Below are 15,343 nucleotides of genomic sequence, written 5' to 3'. Positions count from 1 at the left end.
TATGTAGAGAGTGTCATGAAAAGAAAATGAGTTACAAAACTAACAAATACAAAACGTTTTACAGAAAACTTTTAAATGTCAGGTTATATAAAGGGTGTGTCAATAACATTCAAAAAGATGGTTGAAAACTTGTTGCAAAACATTCTAACATAGTGTTATTTAAGTGTTGACAAAATATTGTGCAAATATGTTTGACCTACCTTGATATTTTACAATAACATTTTGACAACATTGTTGTGTTACTTCATATAAAAAGTTTTAAGAGTTTCCATGACCTTAATAATAGCCAATATTTAAATCGTATAATGGAAAACGTTTTGACCAAAACCAAAACGCATATCACTTTTAATACGTGTTATGTATTTGTGTTTGCTGGGAAAATGACATTGTGCCGTGAATAATATTGAAGCACGTGGCTCTAGAATAAGGAAGGGCCCGTTTGATTAAATGAAAGTTCATATTAAACTCTAACCGAACATTTTACATCACTTTCCCATTCTTTAGATCACTGTACTAGGCCTATATAAGGCACTCTTTTGAAGTAAAATTATTGCTCTTTCACATTTAGAGAGTAACCAAAATGTGGGCTTACTAACAACTATAAGAGAAGGAAGTGTTAAAAATCGCCAAAAATAAACGGGCATCGCACTTTCATTTTGAAAGTGTTGCAATCATCATTAGCCAATTTTGACAAATCTTGCAAAATATGAAACTATAGTTTGTGTAAATATAACCCCGATAACATGTGTTATATTTACACCTGCGGTTTATGTGTGTGCGATATAAAGTAAATGAAGTTTGTTTGTGTCAATGTATAGGACAATTATGCGGTGGAGGGCAGGTCGATCAAATATCCCCGGACGGTAGATATCAGGATCAAACCCGGGGATCAAACTTCACTGTGATTTCGTACCCATGTCATCCAGCTCGGGTATATGTAGCTATGGCAAAATACAATGGGGGACAATAAATTATGACGCCATCTATACTGTCAGTATGTAATTATGTATGGACGGTTTATAATTATCATGGTTCGTCGGTATACCAAACCGCTGTTATAGAAGATTGTCAGATTTCAGTCGTTTTCACATGTCATGCAGAAATGACATGAACATTTTCCGTGGGCAAAGTGTCATTTCAAACTGTTACAATGTTTTAATACGGTGACGCCTAATGTAATTCACAAATGCGTTGGAAAAATATGTCTGCATGCATTTGTCTCGCACAACTTAATATTGTTCACATATTTTTGTTTATTTGGACGTACTAAAATGTTACTAATTTGCTGTATGAGTGTATGATCATAGTAAACTAGTAAATACTAATTTGAATAGCCTACCGTAACTAGCCAAATTAAAAAAAAAGTTAATGTGTAGGAGGGATAAACATAAGCAATCGGAAACGCACAAAATTTGGAGGTACATGTACAATCAGTACCTCCATAATCAGGTTGTATAGTATGTCGGAGTAGGCCTAATCTCCAAACGAACTTTATCACACTTGTCACAGTAAATCTTAGCATAATTTTGTACAATTAACAAAGTTCATAATGGACAATAATCTGGTTATTGGATAACCACTCGAAGTGTTTTAATTCTTTTTATACCGTAAAAACTCGATAGTTAGCATATGCGCTTACTATCGAACGCTTTCGAAAACATGAAATTGTACCATAGTCCAGCGCTTTACCAACTGAGCTAATGGGGTTGAGACACACATTTGCCGATTTACTTGTTCGTATAACTATGTGTATCAATGATTTACTCAAACCCCTTAACACTTTTGTGGATGGGGCTCTTCATGTTTGCATGTTTTAAAAGCGTTCGATAGTAAGCACATATGCTTACTATCGAGTTTTTTACCGTAGATGTGGCCGGTGGTGTGACATGCAGTATTGATGAACGCAGTATCATAGAAATATCGAGAATTAGCACAAATATATTTACTATTGTTGTTTACCATTTTTATCGGACTGAACTTGACCTCTGAGGGGTCTACGTGAGCAAAATCAGTGCTTGAAACATAACTCAGATGTCATTCAGTTATTATAGTTTAAAATGTTTCATGATAGATGAACATTATAGATTATGGTACGGGTGATTGACACATCGGACGGGAAAACAGAAGTATATATAGAATGTCATACGTTTGTTGAATCATTGATATAATTGTTCAGGACAAGATAAGATAAATGATGAGTTAATTATTAATCTTGATTTTTTGAAGATGACGTATTATGCTGCTTCCCTTTGGGACTTTTATAAACTCAAAATCGCACAAACGTAGTTTTGCTAGTTAATTGGTGCCTATTTTCAAATCAAAATTCTACCAGTTTTGTTCTGTACTTTTCTGTTAAAAGTATACCAAAAAGTGATAAGTTTAGCAATCTGATTTGTTTAATAGTTTTAGGACGTTCACTCCTTTTGTCATTGAATTATATAAAATAGTCTTTTTAAAATATGGAACATCATAAACATATTCGAAGGTGAAATCATTATTTTCCATTTTATGTCGAATATGTTTCTTTTAGTGTTACTAATATGAATGTAAATGTTATAACCAGTAGTTTATTGATGATATTTATCGATAAATTTAGATTTTATAAACATAAGTAAATTATTTATAAATGCGTGGCAGATCTACATAAATATTTCAAGTTGCAACCAATCCTCGTCACATCAAAATGTATGTTATTATTTTTTTTTTAATCATAACGTGGATGATTTTTGTATATTATTATAGGCTTGTTCAAGCCCTATAAATATCAAGTGTAACCAAAAGCGCGCATGGTGCATGCCTAAACCCAGTAAACACGTGGTAGCCTCTGCTTAAAGGCATATATTGGAATGTCATCTTTCCCTGGGTAAGATCTGATACCAGTCCAGCCCATGGCCAGAGGGTAACATGAGTAGGTTTGTTCAAATGGTCTATGGTTTGTTTCACCTTGAAGGCAAGGATAGTCTTGCTAATATGGGCTCACTTTCCCCATGGCCATCAAATATGCCATGAATTAGTATGACTACAACTGGCATCTACTGGTCAGTTTATACTCCTATTTCCACATCTGTTAATTTTATATGCGCCTTTAAAGGTTTTTAAAACTATTTCCAAAATAGTCAAAACATTGGTCAGATCATGGTCAGATCATTACAACGTTTTGCAACAACAGTTTGTATCAAAAATAGAATACTACCAAAACGTTTTTGTAATGCTGACAAAGTGTTACTCTGTATTTTTTGCAAAATATTTTGCCAAATGTTTTTGCAAATATTTTGCCAAATGTTTTTGCAAAAATATTTTGTCAAATGTTTTTGCAAAAATATCCGGCGGTATGCATCATTCTATACACTGGAAAAACGTTACATACTGATTTTACGATTTTTACTAAACATTGAGTACCGTAGCTGTGCTCTGTGCTGCATTTAACTTCGTAATTGAATTAACGTTGACAACAAAAGTTTCTAAAGTTAGTCAAAGTTTTAGCCTTCAATAATATTACGTAACTTTCAAGGCACAGCGTTGGTTAAATTTTGCTCAGCAAAGTTAACTGTTGCATAAATACTCAACACATTTACTCATATTTTACTGTGTACGAGCCATCAATACATTTTCATCAAAAAAGATTTTGTTCAATAAATTTTGGTCTATATCAAAAGTGTAGATACTCAGTCATAGATTTGTAGTTATGACTTGTCGTCATGTTATGACTTGTCGTGTTATGACTTGTCGTCGTGTTATGACTTGTCGTCATGTCATGTTATGACTTGTCGTCATGTTATGACTTGTCGTCATGTTATGACTTGTGTTATGACTTGTCGTCGTGTTATGACTTGTCGTCATGTCATGTTATGACTTGTCGTCATGTCATGTTATGACTTGTCGTCATGTCATGTTATGACTTGTCGTCATGTCATGTTATGACTTGTCGTCATGTCATGTTATGACTTGTCGTCATGTCATGTTATGACTTGTCGTCATGTCATGTTATGACTTGTCGTCATGTCATGTTATGACTTGTCGTCATGTCATGTTATGACTTGTCGTCATGTTATGACTTGTCGTCATGTCATGTCTGTACATTCTGTATATTGTGTACGTTCAATAAAAGAGAACTATTTTCACAATTTATCATATAGTTGTCATTGTGTTTATTCCTTTGAGTATTATGGCGAATGGGAATGTATTTTGGGCCATTTAAGGGATCTCACACCCCCATGTTTGCAATTTTATAAAAGGTTTTTTATGATATTTTGGTCAAAAGGTCTCAAATGTTCAAAATTCTCACCCCAGAATACCGAGTGTGTGTCCCAGAAGTAGGTGGGATGGGGTAACTTGCATTATAAAAGCTCTAATGCATATAATAGCTAGTTTATAAAGTGTAATTTTTTGTAACTATAACTTTTTTTTTGTGTAAATTCTGGCTTTGGATTGGACATTTGTATGAGGATTTTTTCGGGGAGAAGAATGTATTTTACAGCTACAACCCGGATTTTTTTTTTATCCCATTAGTTCCAGAGAGGCGTGGCATGACCATTATCCCGTCTTATAATTTATTTGGCTTCATTCATAAATCAAATTTGAGATCTAATTTGTCAAGCATTTTACATTTTACTTGTCTGCGCCCGAGCCGGATCCGGACTGGGCTTCGAGTCCGAGTCATTTTGGGTCCGAGTCACGTCCGATTCCGAAGTGGACTCGAGGCAGAATTCATGGGCTTAGATTATGTTCGGCATTTTTGCGAGAATTAGAAACACCATGTCGAGTAGGCCTACTGAACTCCATCTGTCAAGATGGTAGGCCTAATCAGGGCAGTGGCGTGAGCTGGGATATTTTTTAGAGGGGTCAAAAGGGGGAGAGGGGACAAAGCAATTTTAAAGGTGGAAACCTTGAAGAAAATGGTCAAAATGGGCTAAACATACCTGCCAGCATTAAATACCTAGTAGCAGGGTGGCCAGCATGTCACCGACATCAGCGACCGTTAGAGACTTCTCACATAGGGTAGCTGAATCAGAGAGTTTAAGTTCAGAACTTGGGTATGGTCTGCTTTGTTCTTTTCATATTTTCCGCGAACCTGATGCGATTATGTACACACAAAAAACTTCGGGGTCAAAATTTGACCCCGAAAGGGTCATTTTTGACCCCGCTTTCCAAGTCAACTATGCACCGACTAAAGAAGGGTCAAATTTAACCCCGGTGATCTAGTGAAAAATTTGTCCCAAATTGTGGTTAAAAATGACTATATTCAGATATTTAGGGTCAAAAAAATGATTTGACCCCTAATATAGTCAGTTAAAAAATAACCCTATTAGTGTCAAAAAATGACTAGGCCTATATTCAGGGGTCATAATTAGAAAATGACCCTTAACGTGGTTGAAATGACTATATTCAAGGGGTTCCGATTAGAAAATGACCCCGGAACGGGAGTTGGAAAATGATTACATTTGGGGTCATTTAAATATGACCCTTTTAGGGATTTAACATGATGCCAAACAACAGAAGTGGTTGATTTAACCACGAATAGGGTTAAATAAATCTGACCCCGTAAAAGGGTTGATATTTTGACCCCGTCGTTTTAAGTGTGTATAAATGGCACAATTTTGTGTATAAAGCTGATAGGCCTATTACATATTCAGGCTGACCGACTTGCTGGCCGCCTGATCAGAGCCGACCGGCGCTGCCTGATAATTTAGTGTAACTATTTACACAGTGAAGTGCTGCGGGTGTTTCGCCACCTATACTATTTGTATCACATTTCAAGTGAGGGCGCTATTGTTAGAGTATGCTCAATCTACCAATTTACATTTTAAAATTCTAGCCGCACCACATGATGACATCGAGTTAGTTGAAGTTAGTCGAGTTAGTCAAGGGGGTTTTCTGACCATAGTGAAGCCGAAATAATGTGGCAATGAAAGAAAACCATTTAGCCACTTTTAACTATGGCGATCTATGAGCTTCTATGGGGAATAGACGAATAAAACAGTGGATTCCCGTTTTAAATCAAAATCTCTAATGTATAAAGCCCAAAATTGTCCCAAATTTTCTGCTTTAATGCAAATTCTGCTCTGCTTTCTTCTGCTTTGTAAATTTTGCAATTTTCAAAATTTTTACTTTTTTTTCGCAAAAAGCTTATTTTTTGCCTGAGTAGAGTCCACATTTTATGGTAAAACATTCTTTATGTCACATTTTGAAGTCGATTTTAATATTTTCATCATTTTATTGATAAGATTGTTCATTATTTTAATTTCTTGTGGGGTTTTGGTGTTTTTTATATTCTCTTTTTCTGTTTTTCGTCATAAATTCGGCTTTTTTCGCGGAAAATATGCAACGCGGAAAACTTCAGGCTTTAGGGTAATGGAAGTCTTTGTAATCAAATCATTGACGTATCATTTTCCCTTTCGCCACCAATATTGGGAAAACATTGCATATATGGTGGCGATGAGCACACTGTGCACAATGGACATAACAGGGGTTCCAATTTCATTTTGGCTTGTAAAGTGTTCCGCGAAAAATTTCAGATGATGGCCCTTAAAATGCTCCGTAGGCCTACACTGCTATTTACATCACATAAGGGTCGGTTCATACTTCATGTACTATATATGTAGGCCTATTCGACGTCGAATACTCATGAGACAAGTATTTACAGTCTGCAGTAAGATTCCGCAATTATTTACCGTTTACATTTGACATGTTTTCTTAACACTGGCATATAATTAATTTAACACGACTATTAGACCGTTTCGCATCATTTATATAACAAAGTGACTTGTGCGTGAAAATTGTTTCTTTGTTATGGACTTACACTAGTTACAGCTCAATATACTTACCGGTACACACTGTAAAAATTTGACCGTAATTTTTACGGTAGAATACATGCATGGCAACTAAGTTGCCAGCATTCTACCGTAAAAACGACGAGTTTACAAGTATTTCACCGTATAATTCATATATACGGTATCATATTGCCGTAAAAGTTATACACATTATACGAAATAGCATTTAAACACAATCTGTCAGGACAATACAGCTATTTCAAAAAAATTGGATACAATTTAACGGTACTAACATGCCTATATTCTTCGTGAAATATAGCAATTCAACGGGAAAGTATACGGTAAACTAACGGTAATATTTTACAGTGCACCTGCAGACCGCAGTGTCATCAATTCCCGGGATTTTAGTCTATAATTTAGAAATGTTTCACTGAATAACACATTCATGTTCTCATGGGTGTAGCCAGCTTTCTTGGTCAGAGCATCTTCAGAGTTTCTTCTCATCTTCTCTGGTCAGAGGGGGCAAAATATATTTTCGGGGGCACATTGCAGTTGCATCATACAATACCGGGTACATAGGCCGGGGTTTTTTTAGAGAGAGACTGTACCCCGGGGGGGCACTCAACTTTAGAAGTGACGGGTATGTGCCTACCGGTGTCGCGAAGTAGGGGCCTATCGGTAACAAAGCGTTATTTAAAAAAAGGGGGTCATCGGGTAGAAAATTTTGAAAAATGGAGCAAAATTTTGAAAGTTTCGGCATAATTTTGAAAAATGGAGCAAAATTTGAAAGTTTCTGCATTATTTTGTGGCATTTTGATGATGCTATTCTAGAAAATTTAGAAAAAAGGGGGTCATTGGGTATCCGCAACCAAAAAAAGGGGGTCATTGGGTAGCCGCAACTAAAAAAAAGGGGGGTCATCGGGTATGACTTTAAAAAAAAGGGGGTCATCCTATAGTCGACCGTAAGAGGGGACCTATTGACAGGCACATACCGTCACTTCCAAAGTTGAGTGCCCCCCCCCCCCCACTTTTTTCTTTCATTTTTTGTCAGGGGGCACTCTGCCCCCCCCCCTGTCACCCCGCTCTGGCTACGCTACTGCATGTTCTTATCAAAGGCACGGGTCACTTCCGAAGAGCATAAGGTCACAAAAAACAAAAACAAGTTTGTTTCCTGTAGCGCGCGCATAATTTACCGGTACGTTATTTTACGCATTAGATTTTTCAAAGAAGAAAAAAAACACCAAAAAAACCCAAAAAAACGGAAAAATCACAAAATATAATATAAAACACTGCTGGAGTAAACATTTTCACATTACACAACAAACGAGCGTAGTGAAAAAATTAACTACTGGAGAAAATATCACACATTTTTAATACCATTTTCAATCTGCATGTTGAAAGGGGATCATAGATATTCTTGAATAAGAAATATGATTTTTGTGTTTGTGTTGGAGAGACCCACTGTAAATTCCCATTCCAATTTGCAGCAAAATATGCTATTGTCATTTGAAGACATGGATCTAAAAAAACCCCCGCATTTCGCATTTGACTTTTTTGACCTGCTACAGGAAACAAACATGTTATTTTTGGCCTAACAGGGGTTCCAATTTGATTTTGGCCTAAGTAAGTGTTCCGCGAACAATTCAGATGATGACACTTAAAATGCTCCGTACACTGCTACTTGCATCACATAAGGGTCGGTTCATGATGTATGTCGAATATTCATGAGACAAGTAGGGCCTATTCGTATACGCGTAGGGGCCTATACGCGTTATTTAATCTGTTTCCGACATTTGTTTACCCTTTAACGAATGTTAACGAAAAATCAATTATATTTTATATCTGGTGAAAATATATTAGCGATTTATACATCAACAAAATTCGTTAAATAAATTAGATTATTATACGCGAATACTTGTTACATCAAATATTCGACGTCAGTATGAACAGGGCCTAAAACTATCATCATCATCATGATGGACAAATTATATCGATTACCTGATCAATAAATGACGTCTATTAAACCCAGTCCACTTTCTATGCAAACACCGTCATGACAACTGAAGTTACAATACTCGATCCCCGGACTCGATCCAATAAAATCTTTTGGAGTACGCTGCGTGCAATATGCCAACAAATCAATAACTAAACAGAACAATAAAAGCGAAAAACTAAGATGGCGTTGAAGCCATCTTCTTGTGGTGTCCCAATGAGGAATATCTTACTTTTTGGTGTTTTACTGTTTTGCTGTTCATTAACCTCAGGTAAGTTCATTAGTGGGGAACATTTCCTTCTTTTCATATCGGTAAATAAGTGTTAATATTTCGAATATTTACAATATTCTATGTTTGTTATTAAACTTCAGAAGAACGCAGCATGTCTTTCTGCTTCCAGTAGTAGGCCTACCAGTATCTCGAGCTAGTTCCAACTTTAATAATTATGCAGATTTTCGACGGTCATGATTTATTTTTTGTTTTAGATAATCATAGTTTTGAGATTACAGAAACAATTACAAAAGTGTCATCCTTTTTTTTAATCAAAAATATCTCTTTAAGTTCTAATCATGCTACAAAAATGTAAATGATGTGTCGGCATGATATAGTGGCTGTTCTGGCGTAAAACCAGAGAAGATCCCGGCACATTCCCTGGTCAAACTAAATGTTTTCGCTCGCCTCTGTTAATGATTTGCTGTTGTTGTTATTGCTCAGTGTAGTTATTTGTATCTATTTTAAATACAGACATCTCACAAACATGTCTAATAAGCACTGTAAAAGCTGACCCAAATTTCCAACATTCTGCCGTAAAACTCCGATTGTATTTCCAGAGAATATGTAAAATCTTCCATCTTCTCTGGTACAATAGAATCCCAGCCAATCATGTATAAAATGATAAAATACGGTAGAAAAGAAAGCACGTATATGTTATTGCCAACATCCTACCTTTAAAATTACAGTTGTTGCCGTATTACTGATACGAAATAGCATTTAAACACAATATGTCAGGACAATTTAAAAAAAAAAAGAAGGAAAATGCAACACTTTATATACAAATACAAATTAAAAAAAAAGTAAATAAATACAGTCTAACGGTACTAACATATAGTAATTCAATTTCATGGTAAATAACCGAAAGTTTACGAGAAAGTGTCGTAAAATAATGGTAATGATTTAATATTTTACAGTGTATGTAAATGCGCGGATTTAGGCCTATAAGTTATTTACATTATTATAGGCTATACACGTATCCACGTATTGCAAAAACAGCAGAGCAACACTTAATAAACACTTGAACTTGCACCTGTTTCTAAAGTGAAGGTATAGAGGTGTTGTATTATTTATAAACACTTAAATAACACTAAAACACGTACAAATATGTTTTTCAACACAAGATAGTGTTAAAGATAACACAAGATAGTGTTTAAAGCACACTCCCTATTAATCCTGCATGCTAACACACACTGGAAGTAAAATTTAAATCCCGTGATTTTACTGGCAGCAAATTTTCTGGTTAGCATACGTAATTTGTTGAATATAATTCTGCCACTATGGGCTATCGCATTTAAAATCCACACTACCCTGTGGAAGATTTTGCAAATATCTTCCACAGAGGGAAAATGAATTTCAAATAGAATGAACACATTAAACAGTTCCACTTGAATTAAATACACCCTCTGAGAAAGATTCAACCTGAATCCTCCATCCACTGAGGGAGGATGATTTTCAAATGGAGCTGCTATATGTGTCCATTCCATTTGAAATTCATACTCCCTGTGGAAGATATTTCCAAAATCGTCCACAGGGTAGTGTGGATTTTAAATGGAATAGCCCATTGACGCCCTCTTTTCATCAGCTTACACCCAATTACTTCCTTTTATGAGAAATTTACAGCAAATCTGCAAATCTTTTGAAGAAATTTAACATTTTGCATTTTCGTTCCAATTTTAGCTCTAAAATGGCAAATTTTCACCGCATTTTGCTCATTTTTGCCCAGAACGTTATTTTTCACGGCCGGTCAATGACACTCTCCTCCATTTTCTTGGAGTACGTCCACACTGAATGACCCCTTTTTTTCGACAAAAATCTCCACCGATAGACCCCTACCGTACTTCAGTTGGCACAGGAACCTGGGGATGTTTCTCCCTGGTTGAAGGTACATGTACATGTATAATGGATGTGGCACGGTTTTGGTATATCAAATAATGGGTGGCAAAAGTGCCCTTTAGAGCGCCCAATTATGGCACATTTGGGTGATCTTTGGGTGCTTTTTGTTGAAAATTGGTATACTGATGGGTAGCAAAAACAGCAAAAAGTAGATATATAGAGAAAGACTTAGAAAGTCAGCATCGAAAAGTCTGCGAGGCACAACTCCGTACAATTTGTTTTGAAAGCTCCTTTAAAATTTATCAAAGCGCTGAACAAGGAGAGAAAGGATGGAATAAAAAAGAAACAGAAGGAACAAGAAAAAGCTAACTGAAAAGGTTGAGTTTTCAGTTTCTTTCTGAAAACTGGAATTGATGGAGACTCCCTGATATGATGGCTTTAGGGAGTTTGTTCCATATGCATTCCCTCGGGCCAGAGACAGAGAAGGTATTTAAACCAGATCCTCTATTCTAGTGCCCCCCCCCCCACCCCCGGATTCATCCATTCATCATAATCATCGTCATCATCTGTAATATTTTGTGTTTCTTTTCTGCAGCGGAACGTTGTTCATCATACACAAATATTTTTGGAACTTGGATCGCCGGTTTCGACTGTCCAGGTCTATTCGATGGCTGGTACGATTACTACTGTTGTGGTACTAATGATTTTAAATATTGCTGTGACAATGCTTTTGACGCACTTGACCAAAACAGCGACTGGGATGATTGGGACGACGATTGGGATGACGCGGCCGACGCAGTGGGAACTGCAGCCGCAATTGCGTGAGTATAAAACAGGGCGAGCTGGGCATGCTGGGGGAGAGAGAGGCATAGGCGTAGAAATATTTTGCCAGGGGTGATGGTCCTTACAATCACCCCCCCCCGTATTGACGCATGTATGTAGGTTTCTGACCAAATTAACCTCATATTTGGCCACTTTAGCCCCCAAACCCAAATTTATTCCACTTTTGCACAATCTTTCACCAGTTTAGCTTCAAAATGGCAACATTTTTCGCACGCTTCGCGCGCATTTGTACCATCAACTTATTCTGTCACCAAAAGGTGCCGGATTCATATTTCAAGAAATATTTTCCAACCCCATCCCCCAATGTCAAAAAAGAATTCTACGCCACTGGAGAGAGGGTTCGATCCCGGGGATTCGATGTCTGATAATATAAGGGTATAAGTAGAACCTAAACTGATTTTTGAACTGCCCTTTATGTGTAGTATAACCATAAATGGTTCTATAAAGAACAAAAAAGGTTCTGGAAAGGTAAGAAAGTCGTAAAAAGGTCCTGAAAAGGCCAGAAAATACATTGTGGGGTTCTTTCAATTTTCAATATAATAATAACCCTTTTCTCTCAATGATGATGCTATAGATGAGTTGACCTCAATGTGTATCAACAAAGGCAAGGGTCTGGTGTATCGATATGCTTGAGCGAACTGCACACAACTATAGGCCTTCTGTTCAATGGCTTTATTTTGATCTGGCAGGAATTTTAAAAGCACGAGCCCTAAACAAAATATGCTCTCTAAATTCCAGGGACTTATTAGAAGGACAAAACCTTGTAAAGACTTAAAATTCAAATCTAATGGATTTAAATTTTACTCTAATAAAGATTTGAATTTTAAGTCTCTGAAAGGTTTTGTCATTCTAACAAGTCTCTTAGACTTATTTTTAAATCTTAGGAATTTAGAGAGTGATGCGCGCTCATACTGCAAACATTGAAAGACAAAAAACAAAACAATGGAATTTGGAAATTTTGATGAAAGTATAGTCATTTTTTGTGTTATTCACAGCATTCACGAATCGTGCGAGTTTATAAATATGATACAATTTTATTGTATGAAATCATTTTTATTCCTGATTTCGTGTATGACCCTTCTATTTTGAGTTCCATGAGCAAACGCCTACTGGAAAGTGGTTCTTTGTAAAGAGGAATCACATGGAACACCCCTCCCCATCCCACATCTCATGATATTTAAGTATAGGCCTACGCTACGCCTATTAAAAACTTTCATTTCATATATTGACGGTCGAGTGCAAGCTTGGTGATGGCGTGCGTTTTCCAGATCCCGGGGCCGCGCGGAAAATGTACTGTTGTAAAATTACATCAGTACTCCTTGAATGTCCTATGGCTTACACTGAAAAAAGCAGTGTTTAGAAAGTGAAGGCAAGAATGTGTTTAAAAATGTTATGTTTAGAATATGTCAAATGTTTAGAAATTAAACACCATCACTGACCAATGTTTAGCTTCTAAACGTGTTTACAAAGTGAAGGCAAAACTGTGTTTAGAAAAGTGTTTAATTCCTAAACGCTGTTTTTGCAGTGATGTATAGAAATTGGCCCAGAGCTAACTTTAAAAGTGCAACTGTACCTTGGTTTTTTTCAGATGGTGGATAATCATAGCCATCGTCTGCGGTGTTCTCGCAGCCATCTTTATTCCACTCATTATCTGTTGTGTAGTATGTGGTAAAGCATCATCTGGAAGAAGTAGGGGTAGGACTACTGTGGTCACAACAGGCGGAAATAGTAAGTTTTGTCAGTTATTTCAGCCAGGCTTGGCCAACTTACGTCACTGCCCAGTATAACTTTTAAATATAACGGCACCATCGTCATAATGCCACAGTATGGGCTATATATACCTGATAATATGAAATTGGGTTTTTTTTAAACCTGATTTTTGGCATATTTGTTTACACGTGTGTCCAGTGGCGGCGCCAGGAATTTTTTTTTGGGGGGGGCATGGGGAAGAGTGAATTTCAGGGGGTGGCAAAATTGGCAAATCTTATGCAAAATTGCCGCAAAAAGTGGACATTTACGTGATTTTTTTGGGGGGTTGCCTCAAAAGTGGGGGGGGCAAACTGGGGGAAGAAAAATATTTGGGAAAATTCCCCCCCCCCGTAGCGCCGCCACTGCGTGTATATGGAATCGGTCTAATTCCCGTATAATTTGTTAATGTTGTATTTGTCAGGACAAACAAACAATTTTGGCCTAACATTAATTCCCCCATAACTCCACGTTGTACGGCCAAAACAGGCAGTGGGGTTAAGTTCCATGTTACCTTGTTATTTCAGCTTAAAATTGACAGAAACCTTTCCTGAGTTTATTACTAAACTCAACCCAGACCAGAAAGTATCGAAACGATTATAGATGGTCAGATATATCGGGAACTGAAATAGGCCTATATAGCAAAAACTTATTTTAATGTATATAAAGCGCAGCTTTCTCCTGCGCATTTTAATACCTCTGTAGTTGCTCTACGATATCATTTGGTCGAGTTATGGGCGCTTGAGTGGCTTCAAGTCGGATTTTGAAAGTGCGCGCGAAAAATTTCAATTTCAGACTATTTTAGCCCAAGATAAATGTGACTTCTGGGCTAGTGCTGTTTTGGGGCTAAAAAGGAACATGCACAGGACAATATTGGGGGCCCCCAGGGCTCAGGCCCATCTGGCCCAAAGGTAAATCCGGCCCTGCCAATGCTAATTGTTTTCTCGTTCCACATTTCAGATGCCGTTGCTCCTGTACCTGCAATGCAAATTAATACAGTTACCGGCATGAATGGCATGAATATGGGATACCCTGCACCACCGCCGTCATACACCCAAACCACATATAATAATGCCGCATATAGTAATGCCGCATATGGGCAAGCGGCTCCACAACCATATAACAATGCCGCACACGGGCAACCAATTCCACCGCCAGCAAATTATTCTACCGCCACCCAATACTAAGCGTAATCATTTGAATCACTATAATGGTGGCACTGTTGTTGTAATGTAAATACTTTATCCTGACAGTATAGTACCATACTCTAAGGCAAAGAAGGCCACGCCCCATAATAGGGGTGAAATTAAACAATTGTTTTTATGAATATTATGCCTCAGTCCTCTGGACTTTAAGGACTCTTAGTAATGGTGACCTCATATAGAATAGGGGTAAATTATGTTACGATTAATTCCAAAATACTAAATTGTATGGATTAGGAACCTATAAATAATGCATGATAAGAGAACTTAACAATGCTTAAAATCATGTTAAAAGCATGTTTAAAAGTATGTTTAAAAGCATGTTAAGGTGATACTACACCCCCTGATAAATTGTTAGACTGGCCCCCACACCTTTGTTCCATAACCATTAAGGTATAGGACATTTTTTATTTTTGATATAGCCCCCGAATGAAATGTATTTAATTATGTTTGTACTCACTCAGGTAGCATTGTGTGTGAATTTTGCATCCAGACTAGAGGCTATTCTTTTTTTATGGGCATTTTAGTGTCTAAAATGGCCCAAAATGAGGATTTTGCCGTCCATTTCGAATCGTCACCCCCATAGGCTTTACATGTAAAATAAAAAGGCTCGTAAAAATTTAATAGCCTCTAGTTGGGATGTAAAATTCACACAAAATGCTTTTTGAGTGATTACAAAGAT

The 15,343-nt window shown here is 36.9% G+C and overlaps 1 protein-coding gene and 1 long non-coding RNA gene across 2 annotated transcripts; both read left to right on the top strand.

The window, feature by feature from the left end:
- The first annotated feature begins 209 nt into the window (after window positions 1–209).
- Window positions 210–4,128, top strand: LOC140153773 (uncharacterized). The gene is made up of 2 exons (XR_011859142.1): window positions 210–2,834; window positions 3,092–4,128. It is a non-coding gene; the product is annotated as an uncharacterized lncRNA (long non-coding RNA).
- A 4,698-nt stretch (window positions 4,129–8,826) lies between these two features.
- On the top strand, window positions 8,827–15,016 carry LOC140153780 (uncharacterized). The gene is made up of 4 exons (XM_072176632.1): window positions 8,827–9,034; window positions 11,466–11,691; window positions 13,302–13,441; window positions 14,420–15,016. The coding sequence occupies exons 1-4, from the start codon at window positions 8,947–8,949 to the stop codon at window positions 14,644–14,646; spliced, it is 681 nt and encodes a 226-aa protein (XP_072032733.1). The 5' UTR covers window positions 8,827–8,946; the 3' UTR covers window positions 14,647–15,016.
- Window positions 15,017–15,343: the final 327 nt, after the last annotated feature.

The sequence above is a fragment of the Amphiura filiformis genome, chromosome 5, assembly GCF_039555335.1.
Source record: "Amphiura filiformis chromosome 5, Afil_fr2py, whole genome shotgun sequence".
NCBI classification, from domain to species: Eukaryota; Metazoa; Echinodermata; class Ophiuroidea; order Amphilepidida; family Amphiuridae; genus Amphiura; species Amphiura filiformis.
This window is presented reverse-complemented; position numbering and strand designations above follow the sequence as displayed.